Here is a 20,623-nt window from a genome sequence, read left to right as displayed (position 1 = left end):
CCCGGCTCCCAGCCCCATTGCAGCACTCAGCGCAGCACAACACTCTGTAAACCTTTATTCGCCCCCGGGGCTGCTCGGGGCCCAGCACTGCCCCCGCCGTGACCACAGCAGGCGGGGGGGCCCTGACCCACGTGGGCTCAGATCTGCACCCCACGGCGCCGCGCCCCCCATATAAATATAGCACCTGGGGGGGCTGGGAGCACCCAGCGGGACCACGGCCCCACACTGTGCGGGGATGCAGCCGGATGGGGGTCCCCATGGGCAGACCCCCAGACGATCCTCCAGTGGGCACCGATGTCCTGGAGCCGGGGCTGTGCTCACCAGGGCTGCGTGCAGCGCAGCTACATTGCGCTCTGCTCTTCCTCCTCATCCTCGTCCTCCTCATCCTCCTCGGCCCAACCACCCAGCGGCATCTCCCGGAGCTCATGCTGCGAGGCGCGGGCGGCCGAGCCTGGCGCGGGGGGGGTCAGTGCCCCACAGCCCCGTGTGGGTCTGGGAGCCCCCACCGCCCCCCAGCAGCACTCACCTGTGGTCACCGAGGGCCTCTTGGGAGCCCCTGCCGCCACCCACGGCCCCACAGGGCTCTGCTGCTGCTGCAGGTGGAGCTGAGGGGAGAGGGTCAGAGCCCCACCGCTGCCCCACAGCCCGGCCGCGCCATGGGGCGCGCTGGTGGGGTGGAGGGGGCTGATGGCCGAGTGGCGGTGCTGGTGTGGGGCACAAGGTGACGGCCGGACAGAACCCAGGGTGCGGCACAGGGCAGGGGAGGGGCGGGGGCAGCGATGGGGCCATGGGGATGTGCGCCCCACGTGCTCACCTCGTGTATGTAGATGGCGTGCAGGCTCATCTCGGCAGAGGCCACCTCGGCCAGCACGGCTGAGCGGCTCAGGCTGAGCAGGCGCGACTCACTGAGCACCGGGCTGCGGGACGGCACGGCTCCGGTGTGGGGATAGGCCCACCCCATCAGCACCCCACTGCCCCAACCTCACATGACCCAAATTGTCACCAGCCCCATCCCATCCCATCCCCATCCCCATCCCCATCCCCATCCCCATCCCCATCCCATCCCATCCCATCCCCACCCCATCCCTATCCCTATCCCCATCCCCATCCCCATCCCATCCCATCCCATCCCATCCCCACCCCATCCCTATCCCTATCCCCATCCCCATCCCCATCCCCATCCCCATTCCCATCCCCATCCCCATCCCATCCCCATCCCCATCCCCTCCTGTCCCATTCCATTCCCATCCCTATCCCCATCCCCAACCGCATTCCCATCCCTATCCCCATCCCATCCCATCCCATTCCATCCCATCCCAAACCCCATTCTACCCCATCCCCATTCCCATCCAGACCCCCTCCCCCCCACAGCACCTCTCCTCGGGCAGTGGGCGCTCGGGGCTGTCCAAAGGGCCCCGTCCCCTCCCCGGCAGTGGGGCTGACAGGGACAGCAGGACACCGGCAGCGGCGCTGGCTGTGCTGCAGGGCTGGCTGAAGCGCCGATCCCAGGGCAGCAGACCGCTGGCCGCCAGCAGTGGGTGGGTCAGGACACTGCTGAGCAACGCATCCGGCTGCGGGGACCACGTCAGTGCCAACATGGCACCTGGTGACCCCATGGCACCCAGTGTCCCCACGGCACCCAGTGTTCCCATGGCACACAGTGTCCCCATCACACCCAGTGTCCCCATGGCATCCAATGTCCCCATGGCACCAAATGTCCCCATGGCACCCAATGCCCCCACAGCACCCAGTGTTCCCATGGCACCCAATGTCCCCATGACACCAAATGACCCCGTGACACCAAATGTCCCCATGGCACTCAATGTCCCCATGGCACCCAATGTCCCCGTGACACCCAATGTCCCCGTGACACCAAATGTCTCCATGGCACCCAATGTCCCCATGGCACCAAATGTCCCCATCACACCCAATGTCCCCGTGACACCAAATGTCCCCATGGCACACCCAATGTCCCCATGGCACCCAATGTCCCCGTGGTACTCAATGTCTCCATGGCACCAAATATTCCCATGGCACCCAATGTCCCCATCATACCCAGTGTCCCCATGGCACCCAATGTCCCCATGGCATCCAATGTCCCATGGCACACAGTGTCCCCATGGCACCAAATGTCTCCACGGCACCCCGTATCCCCATGGCACTCAATGTCCCCATGGCACCCAATGCCCCCACCGCACCAAATGTTCCCATCACACCCAGTGTCCCCATGGCACCCAATGTCCCCTCAACACCAAATGGCCCCGCAGCACCAAACATCCCCACGGCTCCCGATGTCCCCATGGCACCCAATGTCCCCATGGCACCAAATGTCCCCATGACATCCAATGACCCCATGGCACTCAGTGTCCCCATGGCACCAAATGTCCCCATGGCACTAAATGGCCCCACAGCACCAATTGGCCCCACAACACTCTGTGTCCCCATGGCACCAATTGACTCCACAACACCCCGTGTCCTCATGGCACCCAGTGTCCCCATGGCACCAATTGACCCCACAACACCCCGTGTCCTCATGGCTCCCAGTGTCCCCATGGCACCAATCGACCCCACAACACTCAGTGTCCCCATGGCACCAATCGACCCCACAACACTCAGTGTCCCCACGGCACCAAACGGCCCCAACGCACCACATATCCCCATGGCTCCCGATGCCCCCACAGCGCCCCGCGCCCTCGCAGCTCCCCGTGTCCCCCCCTCCCCCAATGTCTCCATGACACCCCACGGCCCCACACGCCCTCACCGCGGCGGAGCCATCACCGAGCAGGGATGCGCGCAGCGCGCCCTCAGCCGGGCCGTGCGGGGCCGCGTCCCTCTGCAGCCGCTCCTTCACGTGGTTGAGGAACAGCCCGCTGTGCGGCGGCGGCTGCCAGCGCGGGTTGGAGATGGCGAAGTGCATCAGCGACAGCTCCGTCTTGCCGTTCTCGGCCCGTTGGTACACGGAGGCCTCCGTCTGCCCCTCCGACAGCCACTGCGGGCGGGCGGCGGGTGAGCGCGGGATGGCGCGACGCCGCGCCCCCCGGCCGGCCCCTCACCTGCGGGTTCCCGTGGCGGCGCACGTCCAGCTGCGCGAAGGAGCAGACGTCCCCCACGCCCACCACCTCCACCGTGAAGTTGCGGAAGAAGTCGACGATGTCCAGAGCGCGGGAGGGCAGCGCGAAGATGAGGATGAGCGGCGTGAGGACGGGGCTGAGCAGCTCCTCCAGGATGAACACCTGCGGGCGGGGGGCTCAGGGGGCGCCGGGGCTCCGCGCAGCGCCGCGCCGCGCCGTCCCGCACTCACCGCTTTGTATTGGAACAGCTGCGCCATCTCGTTGCGCGTCTCCGGCGCGCCGGCGCTGCCCTGCCAGTGCTGTGGCATGTAGTGCGTGTGCGCCAGGACGCGCTGCAGCAGCTGCTCCGGGCACTGCACCGAGTGCTCGTCGGGGATGAATGACCTGCGGGGAAGGGGGGGGCACGGGCTGGCACGGCGTGGCACAGCACTGCACAGCATGGTACAGCACGGCACAGCATGGCACAACACTGCACGGCATGGTACAGCACGGCACAGCATGGCCCAGCACAGCACGGCATGGCACAGCACTGCACAGCATGGTACGGCACGGCACAGCGCGGCACGGCACTGTGTATTCTGGCACAGCACAGCGTGGTGTGCTGCAGCATGGCACAGCTTGGTACAGCATGGCATAGCATGGCGCAGCATGGCACGGCATGGCACAGCATGGCCTGACATGGTACAGCATGGCACAGCATGGCATGCCATGGCCCGACATGGCACAGCACAGCATGTCCTAGCACAGCATGGCACAGCGTGGCACAGCACAGCACGGCGTGGCCCAGCACGACACGTCACGGCGCAGCACGGCCCAGCAGGGCAGAGCGCGGCGCCACGCAGCGCACCCACCTGGCGACGGTGAGCAGCAGCCCCAGCAGCGTGATGGCGGTGAGGATGTGCTGCACCGTCAGCACGTCCTCGTCATACACGGTGAGCGCGATGAGCACGGCCAGCACGGAGCCGGCGAAGAAGGCGACGTGGCGGGCCAGCACGGCCAGCATCGGGCTGGCAAAGGAGTTCATGTAGCGCGTGGCCGGGCGGTGCCCGCGGCCCAGCCGTGCCGTCAGCTCGTGCTGCAGCTCGTTGAAGTGCCGCAGGTAGAGGCGGCCGTACAGCGACCACCGCCGCGTGCCCAGGACGCCCGGCCGCCGCCGCAGCACCTCGGCGTAGCTGAAGAAGGCGTAGAGCAGCTGCCAGACCAACACGAGCGGGCACAGCAGCAGGTTGGCTGCTCCCAGCAGCACCATCCCCCGTGCCAGGTGCCGCGCCAGCGCCAGCCGCTCGCCCGCCCGCTTGCACTGCGGCCGCAGGCTCCAGGAGTTGAGGAAGAGCGCGCCGGGGCCGCGGAACAGCAGCAGCTCCAGGTTGTAGTGCAGACCCCGGGTGAGGAAGACGACGGGGCCCAGCAGAGGCAGGCGGAAGCGCACGGGCAGCAGCGACTTGTTGACCATGGCCACGGCGTAGTTGGTGAAGCGCAGGATGCGGTGGTGGATGTCGAGCTCCGTCAGCTCCCGTTTGTGCACGCAGAGCGGCTGCTCGCGCTGCAGGGCCATGAGCCGCGCCTGCACCTCCTGCCAGCTGTAGCTGCACAGCTCGCCCTGCGCCGAGCGCACGTGGGGTGGGTCGCTGGGGGCTCCTCGGCACCGTTGCCGTGCGCCGCCACGGCGCCGCCACGGCACCGCTGTCCCCACGTCGGCACCGGCGCCCCCGCGGCACGGGCACCGTCACCGTCACGGCACCGCCGCTGTCCCCACGTTGGCACTGCCACCCGCACGGCACCGGTCGGTACCGCCAGCACCACCACGGCGCTGACAGCCCCGGGGCACCACAGTCCCTGCGTCAGCCCGGGCACCGCCGCGACGGAACCCACGTCCCCACATCGGCATCGGTACCCCTCCGGCACCACCGCCGCGCCACCACCATCCCCATGGCGCTGCCACCGCCCCCACAGCGCTGCCGTCCCCACACTGCCACCGGCACCCCTGTGGCACCAACACCACCCCCGCGGCACCGGCAGCCCCGTGGTGACATCCAGCACTGCCACAGCGCCGGCACCGCCCCCACGGCCCCACGGCACCGGCATCCTCCCATTGGCACCAACAAGCCACGGCACCGGCGTCCCCACAGCGGCACCGGCACCTCCCCCGCGGCTCTGATGTCCCCACGTCGGCGCGTCATCCCCACGGCACCGGCACCCCTCCGGCTCCGGCACCAGCAGCACCGCGATGGAACCGACACACCGGCACCGCTGTCCCACCGGCATCCCCTCCGCGCCACTCACCGCGGGGATGCGCAGCGCCTCCCCGTAGAAGCGGCGGATGTCCCAGTAGGAGAGCAGTCCGCGCAGCACCTTCAGCAGTCGGCACAGCCAAAACAACGCCGCCATGGCCAGCAGGAAGACGAGCCAACCGCTGGCGGCGATCCTGCAGGGCGAGGCGATGCTTACGGGGGCTCCCATCCCCACGCCCCCCCTCCACCCCCTCCCGCCCACCGCCCCCCAATCACCTCCGTGCGCATTGGGGCGCGGGCAGCACCGCGTCGGGCAGCGTCACCTTACTGCGCTCGGCGGGGACGTGGCTGCGGTTGAGGGGGCGGTCGGCAAAGAGCACATCGTAGCGCACGCAGCACAGCAGGAAGGCGCTGAAGGCCACCACGAACACGAACTGCCTGGGGGGCGCGGGGGGGTCAGGGGGTGCCCCGTGTTGGGGGGAGGGGGGGGACAGACGCGCCGCGCGGCGCTCACCCCAGCTCGAAGAGGTCGGACAGCAGCATGCAGGCGAAGCCGTTCTTCTGGTGGAAGTGGTAGATGTTGGGGCCGTTAAGGATCGTGGACGAGTGCCGCCCCCCCCCCCCCCCCTCAGATCCACCCCCACCACCACTCCCCGGTGGGAACGGTGCCCGGCGAGGATATCTTGGTGAAGAAATCATCGAGGTTCTTGATGTGGTGCCAGGAGCCTGCGGGGGGAAACGGCGGGGGGGTCAGCAGGGCCGTGCCTCAGTGCCCCCCCGCCCCGCCACCCCCCCACGCCCACCTTGCCGCCCCTCGGTGACGTGCAGCAGCAGCTCCTCCTCGCCCGGGGGGGAATCCTCCTCGGGGTCCTCCACTCGGTGGTACTCAACCTCCGCCATCGCACCTGCGAGGGGGGCAACGATGCGGGACCCCCGCGATGGGACCCCCAGGGTGGGACCTCGGGGTGCGATATCGCCTCCGGGACCCCCGTTGCGGGAGCCCCGACGTGGGGACGGGTTGCGGGGTGGCACGGAGTCCCCTCCCCCGCCCCACGCCGCGCCGTGCGGGTGAGCTGTTCGGCCCGCAGGAAATGCCGGGGACGCCGCAGCGCACCGCCCGCGTGCCCCGCATCGGGACGCCGTGAGCTGTCAGCCCGCAGCGCCCCGCGGGGACGGCCACGGGCAGCGCCACGCAGTCCGTCCCGTCTCTCCGCCTCGCCCACAGCCCCGCGGCCACAGCGCGGAGCGGGCGGGACGTGCCGGAGAGCGCGGGGATGTGGCAGGGAAGGGACCCCCCCGGCCCCCCCAGGCAGGGTGGGAACCCCCAGATCCCGGGGGAAGGATGGGACCCCCCCGGCAGGATGAGGCGGAGAGCCCTTGGGGCAGGAGGGGACCCCCGACCCCCCCTGGAAGGATGGGAAACCAGACCCCCTCGCTGGGGATGGATGGGACCACCGGGACCTCCCCGGAAGGATGGGACCCCCAGAACTTTGGAGGAGGATGGGACACCTCGAACACCCCCCCGCCCCCCAGGGAGGATGGGACCCCCAAGGCAGGACGGGACCCCCAGACTCGTTTGGATAGGATGGGATCCCCATTAATCTGAAGCAGACCTTTGGGCAGTTCGGGACCCACGGAACATCCCACAGCTGCCCACCCCCAAGGCAGGATGGGGAAGGACGGGGAGGTCCACGGGACCCCCCAGCGGGAAGGGACAGGAGAGTTCCTGGGGGACTACGCCCCCCCCCGCGTCCTGACGCACCGCGTGACCCCGGTTCCCCTGGCACAGCGTGGGACCCCCACCCGCCGGGCCGCACCGGGACCCCCTCTCTCTCACTCCGGGTCGGACCCCCCCCGCCCCGTACCGCCGCTCCGCAGCCGCCGTCGGTCCCGTCCCGCGTGAGGCAGAGCCGGACCGGACCCGCAGGTGGAGCCGCGGCACCGCCCCACGCGCGGGGGCCGTCCCGGGCCGTGATTCAGCAGCGGGCGGTGCGGGGCCGCCGGGACGCGCTGTCCCTATGCTGACCCCCCCGACGGCATCGGGTGTCCCCGCGCCGGGACGCGGCCCCTCCACACCGAAAATACCCCGCGGCCAAAAATAGCGCGGGCGGCGCGGATGGGGGGGGGGGAGGGTGGGGGGAGCGGCCCCACGGAACCCCCCCGGGACACGCGTGGGGGTCGCGGCGCGCAGTTGGGGACACGCGGTGACGCTGCGCGCGGTGGGGACGGACGCGAGGAGGAGCGCGGGGGGTCCATCCCGGGGGGTGCGGGGCTGAGGTGGGGGCAGCGCGTGGGTCCCCGTGTGCCCGCAGCCCTGCGGCACTGTGCCCCGCCGTCCCGCTGTCCCCGTGCCCAACTGACCCCCACCCCGCGTGTCCCCCGTCCCGCTGTCCCCGTGCCCCCATACGCGCCCATCCCCGCCGTCTCCGCGTCCAAACGTCGCGGCGTCCTCATCCCCCGACCTCCCCATCTCTCGCTGTGCCCGCGTCCGTGTGTCCCATGTCCGTGTGTCCCATGTCCGTGTGTCCCACGTCCGCGTGTCCCGTGTCCGCGTGTCCCGCTGTCCCCCTGTCGCGGTGTCCCCCATCCGACCGTCCGTCCCCGTCTCTGAGCGTCCCCGCGCCCCTCCCGCTCTCACCTGCTGCCCCGCTCACTCCGCGCCCCGCACACCCCGGCCCGGGCCCCGCGCCCCCCGTGGAGCCATGGCCGCTCTCCCGCACCGCTCGGGGCTGCGGGACGGGGGGGGTTGCGGGGGTGCGCCGCGCTCCGGGCCGCGGGGAGCGGTGCGGGGTCTCGGCCGGAGGTGGCGGCGCCGCGCGGTGCAGCTCCGCCCCCCGCACCGCCCCTTCCGCGGGGCCGCCATGCTGCTGCTGTGTGCGGGGCGGGCGGGCTGCGGGCTGCGCGCGGTGCGGGAGGTGCTGCGCAGGTACCGGGCGGGGGGGGGGGGAAAGGGGGGGGAGCGGGAGGGGGTGGGCGCCGTGCCCGGGATGGGCGCTCACGGCGCTCCGCAGCTGCAGGAATGGCGGATCCGCGCTCCGCTCCGCACCGCGCCCCGCACCGCGCCCCGCACCGCTCCTCGTCCCGGCGGGGTTGGCGTTGGGCTGCGTGGGGGCGGCGCTGGGGGCGGCGGTGCGGTGCCAGGAGAGCGACGTCCGCGCCGCCCCCACCGCCGCCGCCCCCGCCGCCGTCCCCGCCGCTCCGCGTCCCGAAGCCGAGTTCCAATGGGCGGCCTTCTGGGCGCTGCTGCGCCCGCAGCTCCTCGCGCTGTCGGCGGCCGTCGTGGTGAGCGGGGGGGGGCGCCGCGGGGGGGTCCCGTCCGTCCCCATCCCCGTCCCCGTCTGCGTGCCAGCGCCCGCCCCGTCCCCGTCCCGTCTCTGTCCCCGCCCCCATTCACATCCCTGTCCCCATCCCTGTCCCCGCTGTTCCCCGTCTCCTTGTTCCCATTCACCTCTATTCTCATCCCTATCTCCATCCCCATCCCCGTCCTTATCCCCATCCCCATGTCCCTCATGTCCATCCCATCCCATCCCATCCTGTCCCACTGATGCCAGTTTCTCTGTCCCCATCACTGTCCCCATCCCTGTCCCCATTATTACCCGTGTTCCATTCCCATTCATATCCTCATTCCCATCTCCACTCTCATCTCTATCTCCATCCCTATCCCTGTCCTTATCCCCATCCCCATGTCCACATCCCTGAGGTCCACCCCATCCCATCCCACCCCACCCCATCGCATCCCACCTCATTCCATCCCATCCCACCCCATCCCACTGACACCTGTTTCTCTGTCCCCATCCCACCCCATTCTATCCCACCCCACCCCACCCCATCCCACCCCACCCCACTGACACCCATTTCTCTGTCCCCATCCCATCTCATTCTATCCCACCCCACCCCATCCCACTGACACCTGTTTCTCTGTCCCCATCCCACCCCTTCCCACCCCATCCCACCTTATTCCACCCCCTCTCATTCCATCCCACCCCACTGACACCCGTTTCTTTGTCCCCATCCCACCCCATCCCACCCCATCCCACACCACACCACCCCCTCTCATTCCACCCCACCCCACTGACACCCGTTTCTCTGTCCCCACCCCACCCCACAGCTCGCCCTGGGCGCAGCGCTGCTCAATGTGCGGATCCCGGTGCTGCTGGGACAGTTGGTGGACGTGGTGGCCCGCGAGGCACGGACCCACCTGGAGGGGTACCTGCGTGCCGCCCGCCCCCCCGCGCTGCGCCTGCTCGGCCTCTACAGCCTGCAGGTGGGTACCACCCCACGCCCAGACCCACAGCCCGACCCACACCCCGACCCCACACGCTGACCCCACACCCCGCAGGCACTGCTGACCTTTGGGTACATCGCGCTGCTGTCCCGCGTTGGGGAGCAGGTGGCTGCCAGCATGAGGAAAGCTCTCTTTGTGTCCCTGCTGCGGTAGGGGGGGCACATGGGGGCACAAAGGGACAGGGGGGATGTGGGGGGATGTGGGGCAGGGGCACGTGGGGACGTGGAGATGGGGGGGACGTGGGAAAAGGGGATGGGGGCACACAGCAGTGGGGATATGGGGACACAGGCAGGGCAGACATGGGGGTGGGGTGGGCGTGGGGACAGGGGTCGAATGGGGACAGGGGGGACATAGGGACGGGGGTGACATGGGGCTGCACGGGACACAGGGATGGAGGGTGCAGGGCTGGGGGGGTGCGAGGACAGAGGGGATGGGGGCACACGGGGACGGGGGGTACGGAGATGGGGTGGCGTCGGGGATGGGGACACACAGTGATGGGGGGCACACAGTGATGGGGGGCACACAGTGATGGGGGGCACACGGGGACACGGATTCAGAGGGGCTGAGGGGACACGGAGACTGAGATGGGGGACGTGTGGGGAGGAGGGGCGCGCAGGGGTGGGGGCACACGGCAGCAGAGTGGCCGCAGCCCCCCCCGCCCCCCCCAGGCAGGACGTGGCGTTCTTCGATGCGCACCGCACGGGGCAGTTGGTGGCACGGCTGACAGCCGACGTGCAGGAGTTCAAGTCCTCCTTTAAGCTCGTCATCTCGCAGGTGGGGCCCGGCACTGCCCCCCCCCCCAGCACCCCCCAACCCCCCCCGGCACCCCCCATCACCGCGTCCCCCCGCAGGGCCTGCGCAGCAGCACCCAGGCTGCGGGCTGTGTGCTGTCCCTCTACCTGCTGTCCCCGCGGCTCACGGCGCTGCTGCTGCTGGTGCTGCCCGCGTTGGTGAGCGCCGGCGCCGCGCTGGGCTCCGTGCTGCGGGCGCTGTCCCGCCGGGCGCAGGAACAGGTAATGGGGGGGAGGGGGGCGACAGATGGGGACCCCCATCCCTGCGGTGCACCCCGGAGTGCAGCGATGTCCCCGTCGGCACAGGTGGCCAAAGCCACCGGGGTGGCCGATGAGGTGCTGGGCAACGTGCGCACCGTGCGCGCCTTCGCCATGGAGGAGCAGCAGGCGGGGTGAGGATGGCGCTGCGGCCGTGGGGGGCTCTCACTCGTTGACCCCCCCCCCAGCCACTGCCCCCCCCCCAATGTGCCACCACGGCCCCCCATCCGCCCGCAGGCTGTACTGCGCCGAGGCCGAGCGCTCCAGCGGGATGAGCCAACGGCTGGGGCTGGGAATCGCTGCCTTCCAGGGGCTGTCCAACCTGGCACTGAACGGTCAGTGGGGGGGCGGGGGGGTCACAGCCATTGCAGGGATACGGGACCTATGGGGGGGGCAGGGCCTATTGGGGGGGCAGGGCCTACTGGGGGCCAAGAACTACTGGGGGGCTCAGGAGCTTTTTGGGGTGGCAGAACCTATTGGGGTGGCAGGATCTTTTTGGGGGGCAGAACCTTTTAGGGGAGTATCAGGACCTATTGCGGGGTCAGGGCCTATTGGGGGCCAAGAAGAATTGGGGGGCTCGGGACCTTTTTGGGGTGGCAGAACCTATTGGGGGGGTCAAGGTCTGTTTTGGGGGCAGAACATATTGGGGTGGCAGGCCCTATTGGGAATGTCAGGATGTAATGAGGGGGCATGACCTACAGGGGGCCAAGACCTATTGGGGGGGTCAGGATCTATTGGGGGGGGGCAGGACATTTGGGGGGGGGGGCAGAACCTAACGGGGGGGTTAGGATCTATTGGGGTTCCAGGGCCTACTGGGGGGGCAGGGCCCACTGGGGGTCATGATGTATTGGGGGCCAAGAACTACTGGGGGGGTCAGGACCTTTTTGGGGTGGCAGATCCTACTCAGGGGGGTGAAGACCTATTGAGGGGGCAGGACCTATTGATGGGGTCAGGACCTACTGGGGGGTGCAGGACCTAATGAGGGGGTGAGGACCTTTTTTGGGGGGCAGAACCTACTGAGGGGGTCAGGACCTATTGGGGGGGGGCAGAACCTATTGGGGTTACGGGGCCTGCGGGGGGGCAGGCCCCACGAGCAGCATGCACCCACAGGCATTGTGCTGGGGACCATCTTTGTGGGCGGATCACTGATGGCCGGGGATCAGCTCTCTCCTGGTGACCTCATGTCGTTCCTGGTGGCCTCACAGACGGTGCAGAGGTCGGTGTCACCCCCCCATGTCACCCCCGCTGTCCCCCCTCCCCCCCCCCGTGCCACCTCATGCTGAGCTCACCCCCACGCCTGCAGGTCCCTGGCGAACATCTCCATCCTCTTCGGGCAGGTAGGGGGGGTCCTGAAGGTCCCAGCTGCCGGGGGGGGGGGGTTAAGGGGATGGGGGACACCTCGTCTGTCTCTGTCCCCCCCCCACTGCAGGTGGTGCGTGGGCTGAGCGCCGGCGCCCGCGTCTTTGAGTTCATGACATTGGAGCCCCAGGTGCCGCTGCGGGGGGGGGACACCATCCCCAGCCACTCACTGCTGGGCCACGTCGCCTTCCGGCACGTCTCCTTCAGGTCAGCCCCCCCCCAGCGCTCCCCCTGCGCCACCGATGTGCCCCGCAGCCCCTCACTCACCTCCCCCCGCAGTTACCCCACGCGCCCCGGGCACCCCGTGCTGCAGGACTTCAGCCTCACGCTGCCCCCCGGTGAGACCGTGGCCATCGTGGGACCCTCGGGAGGAGGTGACGGTCCGGGTGTGGGACCCCCATTGTGGGCACGGCGCCCCGACCCCACAGCACCGCCAATGGGGCCGATGGGGACGTGGGGCCACCGGAGGGAGGTGGCCGTGGTGGGCCCGGGGGGGGTGCAGCCGTGGGGGGCACCGATGCCAAATGGGGCCGTGGTGATGTGGCACCAATGTCACATGGTGATGTCACGGCAGTGATGTCACGGCAGTGATGTCACAGTGATAATGTCATGGTGAAGTCGTAGTGGTGATGTCACAGTGATGGTGTCATGGTGATGTCACGGTGGTGATGTCACAGTGGAGATGTCACAGTGGAGGTGTCACGGTGATGGTGTCACAGTGATGATGTCATGATGATGTCACAGTGGTGGTGTCACAGTGGTGGTGTCATGGTGATGATGTCACAGTGATGATGTCATGGTGATGTCACAGTGGTGGTGTTACGGTGATGATGTCACAGTAGTGATGTCATGGTGATGTCACAAGGGTAATGTGGTGATGTCACAGTGGTGGTGTCATGGTGATGTCACAGTGCTGATGTCACGGTGGTGATGTCACGGTGATGGTGTCATGGTGATGTCACGGTGGTGGTGTCATGGTTATGATGTCATGTAATGATGTCACAGTGCTGATGTCACGGTGGTGATGTCACGGCGGTGATGTCACGGCGGTGATGCTTTGGCGCAGGGAAGTCGACGGTGGCAGCGCTGTTGGAGCGCTTCTATGAGCCCACCCACGGCAGCATCACGTTGGACGGCCGCGACATCGCCTCGTTGGACCCCTCGTGGCTGCGCGGCAGCGTCATCGGCTTCATCAGCCAGGTGTGGTGTGGGGCGGGGCGGGGGAGGGGCGGGGAGGTGCCCGGGGTGGGGGTCGGGGGGGCCGAGGGGGCCGTCCGTCCGGGCCGGGGCAGCGCTGAGCGCGGGGCCGCCCCGCAGGAACCGGTGCTGTTCGGCACCACCATCATGGAGAACATCCGCTTCGGCAAACCGGGCGCGTCGGACGAGGAGGTGTTCGCCGCCGCCCGCCTGGCCGACGCCGACGCCTTCATCCGGGCGTTCCCCGACGGTTACGGCACCGTGGTGGGCGAACGCGGAGCGGCGCTGTCCGGGGGGCAACGGCAGCGCGTGGCTTTGGCGAGGGCGCTGCTGAAGGCGCCGGCGGTGTTGGTGCTGGACGAGGCCACGAGCGCTTTGGACGCGGAGGCGGAGCGCGCCGTGCAGGCGGCGTTGGAGAGGGCGGCGCGGGGTCGGACGGTGCTGCTCATTGCGCACCGCCTCAGCACCGTGCGGGGGGCGAACCGCATCGTGGTGCTGGCGGGAGGGCGCGTGGCCGAGGTGAGCGGGGGGGGGGCGGTGGGAGAGGGGGGGGCTCTGCCCGGGGGGGCTGCCGGGGGGGGGGGGGGGAGGGTTGGGGGGGTCCGAGCCGCGTTGGGCGGGGAGTGGGAGGAGGCGGGGGTTGGGGGGCGGTTGGGGGTCGGGGCCGAGGGGGGCGGGTTGTGGGGGCGGGGCTCGCAGTGGTGGCCGCCCCCGCAGGTCGGCACGCACGAGGAGCTGCTGCGGCGCGGCGGGCTGTACGCACAGCTGATGCGGCAGCAGGCGGAGGAGCGGCGCGGAGCGGAATAAACGGCGGAACCGACCCCGGGCGTGTGCTGAGCTGCGCGGCATCGGGCGGGGGGGAGGGGGGGGGGTACGGCCGGGGTGTGGGGAGGGTAACCCCATAGGAGCGCGGCTGTGGGGTCGGCGGTCGGAATGGGGGCAGATGGGGATGGCGGAGTTCCACGCCGCTTTCCGGCAGCGCCCATCTGGGGGTCGCGCCGTGTGCCCCGCAGCCCCGCGTCGCGCCCCCGCGCCGCGCTGCCCTCCTCGGGAGAGGACCGCCGTCCCCAGCGGGGGTCCCGGGGCCGCTACGCCATCCGCTGCCGCATCCGCCTCCGTCCCGGCCCCCTCCCCGCGGGGCACAGCGGCTCCGGGGCTTTCCGAGCCCCCCGGGCGGGGATGCGGGCAGCGGTGCGCCGAGCGGAGGCGCCGGGACCCCGACGGCCGCGGGGGGGAACCCCGCCCGGCTCCGGGCTCTGCGGCTGCGGGACCCCGCGTGGGGCGGAGGGCTGCGGGACCCCCGGGCCGCCCCATCTCCGCTCCCGGGGGGGGTCGGGGTCGGTCCCTCTGTGGGGCCCCTGGGAGCCCCTCCGCCCCACGCCCGGGGATGGGAGCGGAGGGACGGAGCTGCGCCCCCACCCCTCCCGTCATCGCCGCACGGGGGGAGGGGGGGCGCGGGAGGAGCCCGGCACGGCCCCTCCCGGAGCTCCCACCCCGCACCCCCGGCGGAAGGCGGCGGACCGGGGAAGGTTGGGGTGGGGGGGGGGGCGCCGCGCCCCCGCTGCGGGAAAGCCGCGGGCAGCGCAGCCGCAGCCGCATCCCGGTGGCCGCGGGCGCTCCGGGGCCGGGTCTGGGGCCGGGGGCGGTCCCTCCCGCGGCGATGGGGCGGGGGCGGGCGGCAGCATGAGGGGCGGCGGGGAGGGCGCGGGGGGCGCGGAGCCGCGGTCGCGGCTGCGGGCGTTCGCTTCCAGCTCGTCGCTGCACGGCATCAGCCACATCTTCGCGTACGGAGCGGCGCTGCGCCGGGCGCTGTGGGGCGCGTTCTTCCTGGGCGCGCTGGGGCTGCTGCTGCTGGTGTGCGCCGAGCGCGTCGCCTATTTCCTCACCTACCCGCACGTCACCAAACTGGACGAGGTGGCCGCGCACAACCTCACCTTCCCGGCCATCACCATCTGCAACCTCAACGAGTTCCGCTTCTCCAAGATCACCCGCAACGACATGTACCACGTGGGAGAGCTGCTGGCGCTGCTCAACGAGCGCTACGAGATCAGCAACCCGCAGCTGGCCGAGCCCGCCGTGCTGGCGGCGCTGCGCGACAAGGCCAACTTCAAGAACTTCAAGGCCAAACCCTTCAGCATGGCCGAGTTCTACAACCGCACCGGCCACGACCTGGCCGACATGCTGCTGCAGTGCTCCTTCCGCGGCGCCGGCTGCTCCGCACGCAACTTCAGCGTGGTGAGTGTGGGGCGCGGCAGCGCGGCCGTGGGGCCGGGCACGGTGGGGCGCAGCGCTGGAGGGCCCCGGTGAGCTCCGTCCCCGTCACCCCCATTGCGTGTGAGCACGGCACCGTTTGGCACCGGAGGGTCCCGGTGAGCTCCGTCCCCACCTCTCCCATCACCCCCCCCCCCCTGGTTTGGGTCCGGGTGCCATCCAGCGGCGCCCCCACCCTGCGCCCCCCCCCAGGTGTTGCACCGCAGCCGCGCTGTGTCACCGCACGGACCCCACTGCTCCGCTCCCCGCGGCTCCGTGTCCCCTCTGCCGCCACCCCGGGGAACGGCCACCCCTCCCGGTGCTGGCACTGCCTGCTGCTGGGCCTGGCAGCGTGCCGGACGCTCCAGGTGTGCCAAAGGGCCGCACTGTGACCCCACTGCCGCACTCTGCTCTGTGCTGTGGCCACGGGCACCAATGCTAGGGCTCCCACTCGTGGCCACAGGTGTCACACTGGGGTTGGACACGGGGGGATTTTGTACTCGGGGTTATCCCAGCTTCCTCCATCCCCATCGCTCCCATCGCGTCCCGCTGGTGGTTTGGGTGCCGTCCAGCGGTGCCCCCACCCCGTGCCCACCCGCGGGCGCCAGGCTCTGTGCCTCTGCTCAGCCCCCACGGCTCCGCCTGCACTCCTGGCCCTGCGGCTCCAGTCTCCATGGCTCCACGGCCCTTCTGCCGCCACCCCAGGGAGCAGCCATCCCCTCCACGCCATCGCCCCCCGCCCGCTGCGGTGCTCCGCGCCGTGCCGGAGGCTCTGCGTGTGCCAAAGGGTCGCACCGTGGCCGTGCTGTGCCCACAGGGATGGGCGCTGGGACCGCAGTTCTGTGGGGGGACGTGGGGGCGGTGGGCACGGGGCACACACAGCCACAGAGGCGCTCAGTGGGGCAGCACCTTGCCCTGCCCTGCACATCCCCCCTCCCAGCAGCCGGCAGATGTGCAAGCAGAGCAGCAGTCAGTGTGAAGCTCTCAGAGCAGGAAATGATCTCCTGTACGAATGACCCCCCGGGGCCGGGGGCTGCGCAGGGCTCCACTGCCCATCCCCCTGTGCCAACACACAGCTGCTGTTCCCTGCCCCCCCTCTTCTCCCCCCCCCGGGTTCCCGAGCGCAGCAGAGCACATGGAGCCCTGGAGCGGAGCGGGGAGCGCAGCCCCCATAGGGCACACGGCCGCGCTCCCCCCGGCTGCACTCAGTGGCCAAAAGCACGGCGTGGTGCGTGGCTGAGCGGGGTGAGCACCCCCGGAGCCTGCTGGGCTCGGAGCCGCGCCGGGCGCTGCTCGGGTGCCACAGGCTGTGCCACGTGCTCCCCACATGTGGCCGATGTCCCATCCCGGGTCGGCTCTGCGCCCCCGTGGCCGCTCCGTGGGCTGTGCGGCCCCGCGGTGGGTGTGGGGCTCCGCGTGTGGGGCGGCTGATGCTCGGTGCGGGGGCACATCCGCGTCCCCCCTCCCGCGGTCCCTGGCGCATCCTGGTGCTGGGCCGCCGGTTGCCATGGCAGCCACCTCCCCGTGCGATGGGCAGCGTTGCCATGGGAACCGCTCCCCTCTTCGGGAGCTCCATTGCCGCAGCAGCCGCTCCCCCCCCCCCCCCCCAACCCCCCCACGGCAGGGCAGGACGGGGGCACGGGGGGGGGGGCGTGCGGCCACGTGCGGCTGCAGGACGAGGGCCGGGCTGCCAACAGCCCCAGCGCTGTCCCTATAGGAGGGCCGCCGGGGGCTCCGCGGGGCTCCTCGCCCGCGGGATGGGCTCCGGGTGGGGTTTTGGTGCCGACACGGGGCCGGGAGCCGGGAGCGGGGCGTGGGGCCGCGGCTTTTGGTGCGGGTCGCTCGCGTACCCGCGGGGCGCCGCCGTCCGCCGCTGGACGTCGGTGCCGGCCGAGCAGCGCCGTGCTTTGTGCCCGCTCGCGTGGCCCCGCGTCCCCACGGCCCGGCCCGAACCCCGATCGCCGTGCAGAGCGGTGCCGCGGGACGCCCGGCTCACCGCGGCGGTCCCCTCCCCGCACGGCCGCGCCGCATCTTCGCGCCCGGCGCCGCCGTCCCGCAGCGCCCGCTCAGGGCCGGAGCCTTCGTGGCCTCTCTGGGCGCCTTCGCGCTGCAGGCGGGGAAACGCATCGGGCGCTGCGGTTCGTCCCGCACATCACCGCGCCGGGTGAGGCCGATGGCCGCGCGCTGCCCTTCCCTTCCCCGCACGGCCCCCACCCCCGTCCGCCCCGAGCGGCGCTGGCGCGGGATGCGGGGATGTGCGGCTTCGGGGTGACGGCGCGGCTATGGGATGCGCTGGGATAGGGGCGGCGTGGTGCGGGATTCCCGGGAGCGGCCGCCTCAGCCTCGCACAGAGCGTCCGGCTGCGCCTCACCCTGCGCCGAGGACGCCGCGCGGTGGGGCCGCCGGTGGGGAAAGGCGCCTCCGTGGCCCCACCGCGCGCCGCTCCGCCCGACCGCCCCACAGCCGCCGCCCCCGTCCCGCCCCACAGATCTTCACCCGCCTGGGCAAGTGCTACACCTTCAACTCGGGGCAGCCGGGCACGGAGCTGCTGACCACGCTGCAGGGCGGCGCGGGGAACGGGCTGGAGCTGATGCTCAACATCCAGCAGGAGGAGTACCTCCCCGTCTGGGGGGACACGGGTGAGGCGGCCGCCCCGCGGGGAGGGGAGCGCGACGCGCCGCCCCGCGCAGCCCCAGACCCGCGCTGCTTGCAGACGAGACGTCGTACGAGGCGGGGGTGAAGGTGCAGATCCACAGCCAGCAGGAGCCGCCCTTCATCGACCAGCTGGGCTTCGGCGTGGCGCCCGGCTTCCAGACCTTCGTGTCGTGCCAGCAGCAGCGGGTATCCGGCACCGAGGTGGCGCGGCGCGGCACGGCACGGCACGGGGGGGGCACGGGGGGCGGGGGGGGCAGCGGGCGCCGCGTGTTTTCCTTAGCCAAGCCGGCAGCTGGTGTACCTCCCCCCGCCCTGGGGGGACTGCAAGGCCACCCCCATCGAGTCCGACTTCTTCACCAACTACAGCCTCACCGCCTGCCGCCTGGACTGCGAGACGCGCTACCTGGCCGAGAACTGCAACTGCCGCATGGTGCACATGCCCGGTGAGCGGGGCCGGGGGTCCGGGAGGGGGTCGGGCCCCCCCGCGCCCCACGAGCGCCGCGTCCCCCCGCAGGCAACGCCAACGTCTGCACGCCGGAGCAGTACAAGGAGTGCGCGGACCCCGCGCTGGGTACGTACGGGGCCCGATAGGTGCGGGGGTGGGGGTAAGGGGGGGGGGGGGGGGGGGACGGACCCGACACCGCCGTCCCCCGGCGCAGATTTCCTGGTGAAGAAGGACAGCGAGTACTGCGCGTGCCGCACGCCCTGCGACACCGTGCGCTACGGGAAGGAACTCTCCATGGTGAAGATCCCCAGCAAAGCCTCCGCGCGGTACCTGGCCAGGAAGTTCAACAAGACCGAGCAGTACATCGCGTGAGTGGACAGCGGGGCGGCGGGGTACGGCCGTGGCCCCCCGGAATGGCACAGCACGGCGTGGCACAGCACGGCCTGGCACAGCCCCCTCGGTGCTGCTGTCCGCCTGGCACACTGCAGAGCAGCATGGCATAGAATGGCCTGGGTTGCAAAGGAGCGCAGTGCTCATCCAGCTCCAACCCCCTGCTATGTGCAGGGTCGCCAACCAGCAGCCCAGGCTGCCCAGAGCCACATCCAGCCTGGCCTTGAATGCCTGCAGGGATGGGGCATCCACACCTCCTTGGGCAACCTGTTCAGTGCGTCACCATGCTGCGAGCAGCACGGCCCCGCATGGCACAGCCCCCTCATGCACAAATGCACCAGCACAGAGCACGCTTTGCCACACGGCACTGCATGGCACAGCACTGCATGGCACGGCCTTATTGGTGCACAGAGCAAACCTCGCAGCACGGCACAGCACGACGCAGCCTGGCATGGCACGACCCCCAGCCCACACAGAGCACTCAGTCCCACCGCACGGCCCACCATAGCGCAGCGCAGCCCCCCACCTTGGCACCCCCTGCCCCGCCCCCACCCCCCTGCAGGGACAACGTGTTGGTGCTGGACATCTTCTTTGAGGCGCTCAACTACGAGATGATCGAGCAGAAGAAGGCGTACGAGGTGGCGGGGCTGCTGGGGGACATCGGGGGGCAGATGGGGCTCTTCATCGGCGCCAGCCTGCTGACCATCCTGGAGATCTTTGACTACCTGTACGAGGTGAGCCCCCCCACGCCCCCAGCCCCAGCCCCACGCCGGGTGGGCGCACTGACCCGTGGCCCCCCAGGTGTTCCGGGACAAGCTCATCGGCTTCTACAAGGACAAGAAGCGGATGCGGCGCGGCAGCAGCACCACCCTGGTAACCCCCCCGGCCCCCGCCCTGCTCCCCCCACACCTCATCCCACCCATCGCTGCCCATCACCGCTCATCATCTCCTCTCTGTCCGCCCGCCCACCAGGAGCATCCCGCCGTGCCGGGCAGCCCCGCCGCCACGCTCCCACCCAGGTAGACACGTGGAGACCCGGGGGGTGCGGGGCAAAGACGGCGGCGGGGACCCCCACGGCCCCTCATCCCCGGCACCGCCCGCGGGGCGGCCCGCGCTGCCCCCGCCATGCATCACCCCCTCCCCGGGCGCAGCAGCAGGACGGGGGTACCGCCTGCAGCACAGCTCCGGGCTCACATCCATGGGGCGTGCGGCCCACGGGGACACCCTGCACGGCACAGCCGGGACCTCCGGCCCTGCATGACCCCGTGGGGCGGCGGTTGGGGGGGAGGAGGGGGGGAAGGGACGAAGCCCCGGAGCTCGGCCGTCCCACTGACCGCCCCCACCACGCTGCAGAACGCCCATCGGGCCCTGCGCGGCCACGCGGACGGTGTCACCTTCGCCCCGCACCTGCTACCTCGTCACTCGGCTGTAGGCACCCTGGAGGAGTTCTCCTGCTGAGGGGCGCGGCCCCACACCCCCGGCCGGCCGGGGGGGTCCGCTGGGGAGCAGCCCCCGCCCTGGGACAGAACCCAGGTGGTGGGGGGCTGCGGGGTCTCCGCTCCGCACCCCTGCATGCGCTGCTTGTCCCCACACCCTGCTGTACATGCGCCTCGCGCCAATAAAGTCCTGCCCCACACAGATGGCTCTGGGGGGAACACATCTACTGCACCCCACAGCAGCACACAGGAAGG

At 70.8% G+C, this 20,623-nt stretch overlaps 3 protein-coding genes across 10 annotated transcripts; 2 read left to right on the top strand and 1 right to left on the bottom strand.

The window, feature by feature from the left end:
* Positions 1-38: 38 nt before the first annotated feature.
* On the bottom strand, positions 39-8,123 carry LOC107055991 (autophagy-related protein 9A-like). 3 transcript variants are annotated; one of them, XM_025147384.3, is made up of 14 exons: positions 7,941-8,123; positions 6,106-6,207; positions 5,985-6,028; positions 5,817-5,881; positions 5,579-5,740; positions 5,355-5,496; positions 3,923-4,671; positions 3,302-3,455; positions 3,054-3,233; positions 2,762-2,989; positions 1,375-1,571; positions 815-917; positions 527-605; positions 39-451 (listed from the first exon to the last, which is right to left on the bottom strand). In XM_025147384.3, exons 2-14 carry the CDS (start codon positions 6,200-6,202, stop codon positions 342-344), a joined length of 2,310 nt encoding a protein of 769 aa, XP_025003152.1. In that variant the 5' UTR covers positions 6,203-6,207; positions 7,941-8,123; the 3' UTR covers positions 39-341. The 3 variants fall into 3 exon arrangements, 2 of the variants coding, with proteins under 2 accessions (XP_025003152.1, XP_025003151.1); XM_025147383.3 differs by lacking the exon at positions 7,941-8,123 and adding an exon at positions 7,168-7,225; XR_005857934.2 differs by lacking the exons at positions 39-451; positions 1,375-1,571; positions 7,941-8,123 and having other exon boundaries at positions 6,106-6,232.
* Positions 8,005-14,012, top strand: ABCB8 (ATP binding cassette subfamily B member 8). 2 transcript variants are annotated; one of them, XM_046933446.1, is made up of 15 exons: positions 8,005-8,228; positions 8,314-8,584; positions 9,411-9,566; positions 9,642-9,736; positions 10,256-10,361; positions 10,439-10,600; positions 10,685-10,770; positions 10,874-10,971; positions 11,747-11,852; positions 11,940-11,973; positions 12,066-12,202; positions 12,275-12,369; positions 13,062-13,195; positions 13,313-13,711; positions 13,910-14,012. In XM_046933446.1, the coding sequence occupies exons 1-15, from the start codon at positions 8,005-8,007 to the stop codon at positions 13,997-13,999; spliced, it is 2,193 nt and encodes a 730-aa protein (XP_046789402.1). In that variant the 3' UTR covers positions 14,000-14,012. The 2 variants fall into 2 exon arrangements, with proteins under 2 accessions (XP_046789402.1, XP_025003154.2); XM_025147386.2 differs by lacking the exons at positions 8,005-8,228; positions 9,642-9,736 and having other exon boundaries at positions 8,320-8,584.
* LOC107055878 (acid-sensing ion channel 1-like) lies at positions 13,924-20,568 on the top strand. Of its 5 annotated transcripts, XM_025147385.3 has the most exons (10): positions 13,924-15,427; positions 17,931-18,081; positions 18,156-18,283; positions 18,390-18,540; positions 18,612-18,668; positions 18,757-18,910; positions 19,495-19,666; positions 19,734-19,805; positions 19,905-19,951; positions 20,286-20,568. In XM_025147385.3, exons 1-10 carry the CDS (start codon positions 14,126-14,128, stop codon positions 20,362-20,364), a joined length of 2,313 nt encoding a protein of 770 aa, XP_025003153.2. In that variant the 5' UTR covers positions 13,924-14,125; the 3' UTR covers positions 20,365-20,568. The 5 variants fall into 5 exon arrangements, with proteins under 5 accessions (XP_025003153.2, XP_040552455.1, XP_040552454.1 ...); XM_040696521.2 differs by lacking the exons at positions 19,734-19,805; positions 19,905-19,951; positions 20,286-20,568 and having other exon boundaries at positions 18,641-18,668; positions 19,495-19,658; XM_040696520.2 differs by lacking the exons at positions 19,495-19,666; positions 19,734-19,805; positions 19,905-19,951; positions 20,286-20,568 and having other exon boundaries at positions 18,464-18,540; positions 18,757-19,314.
* The last annotated feature ends 55 nt before the right edge of the window (positions 20,569-20,623 follow it).

Source organism: Gallus gallus, chromosome 2 (assembly GCF_016699485.2).
Source record: "Gallus gallus isolate bGalGal1 chromosome 2, bGalGal1.mat.broiler.GRCg7b, whole genome shotgun sequence".
NCBI lineage: Eukaryota > Metazoa > Chordata > Aves > Galliformes > Phasianidae > Gallus > Gallus gallus.
Note: the sequence above shows the minus strand (reverse complement) of the source record. Positions and strands in the feature narration are given on the sequence as shown.

What these genes read in the sequence shown, in the direction of transcription:
- LOC107055878 (XM_025147385.3), top strand. Translation starts at nt 14,126, where the DNA reads ATGGGGGCAGATGGGGATGGCGGAGTTCCACGCCGCTTTCCGGCAGCG. An exon ending in GTGCGCGGACCCCGCGCTGG is followed by an intron (nt 18,669 to 18,756) that starts GTACGTACGGGG and finishes CCCCCGGCGCAG; the next exon opens with ATTTCCTGGTGAAGAAGGAC. An exon ending in AAGACCGAGCAGTACATCGC is followed by an intron (nt 18,911 to 19,494) that starts GTGAGTGGACAG and finishes ACCCCCCTGCAG; the next exon opens with GGACAACGTGTTGGTGCTGG.
- LOC107055991 (XM_025147384.3), bottom strand. Translation starts at nt 6,202, where the DNA reads ATGGCGGAGGTTGAGTACCACCGAGTGGAGGACCCCGAGGAGGATTCC. An exon ending in TCGATGATTTCTTCACCAAG is followed by an intron (nt 5,882 to 5,984) that starts ATATCCTCGCCG and finishes AACGGCCCCAAC; the next exon opens with ATCTACCACTTCCACCAGAA. An exon ending in TCGGTGATGGCTCCGCCGCG is followed by an intron (nt 1,572 to 2,761) that starts GTGAGGGCGTGT and finishes TGGTCCCCGCAG; the next exon opens with CCGGATGCGTTGCTCAGCAG.
- ABCB8 (XM_046933446.1), top strand. Translation starts at nt 8,005, where the DNA reads ATGGCCGCTCTCCCGCACCGCTCGGGGCTGCGGGACGGGGGGGGTTGC. An exon ending in GTCCAACCTGGCACTGAACG is followed by an intron (nt 10,972 to 11,746) that starts GTCAGTGGGGGG and finishes ATGCACCCACAG; the next exon opens with GCATTGTGCTGGGGACCATC. An exon ending in GCCTCACAGACGGTGCAGAG is followed by an intron (nt 11,853 to 11,939) that starts GTCGGTGTCACC and finishes CCACGCCTGCAG; the next exon opens with GTCCCTGGCGAACATCTCCA.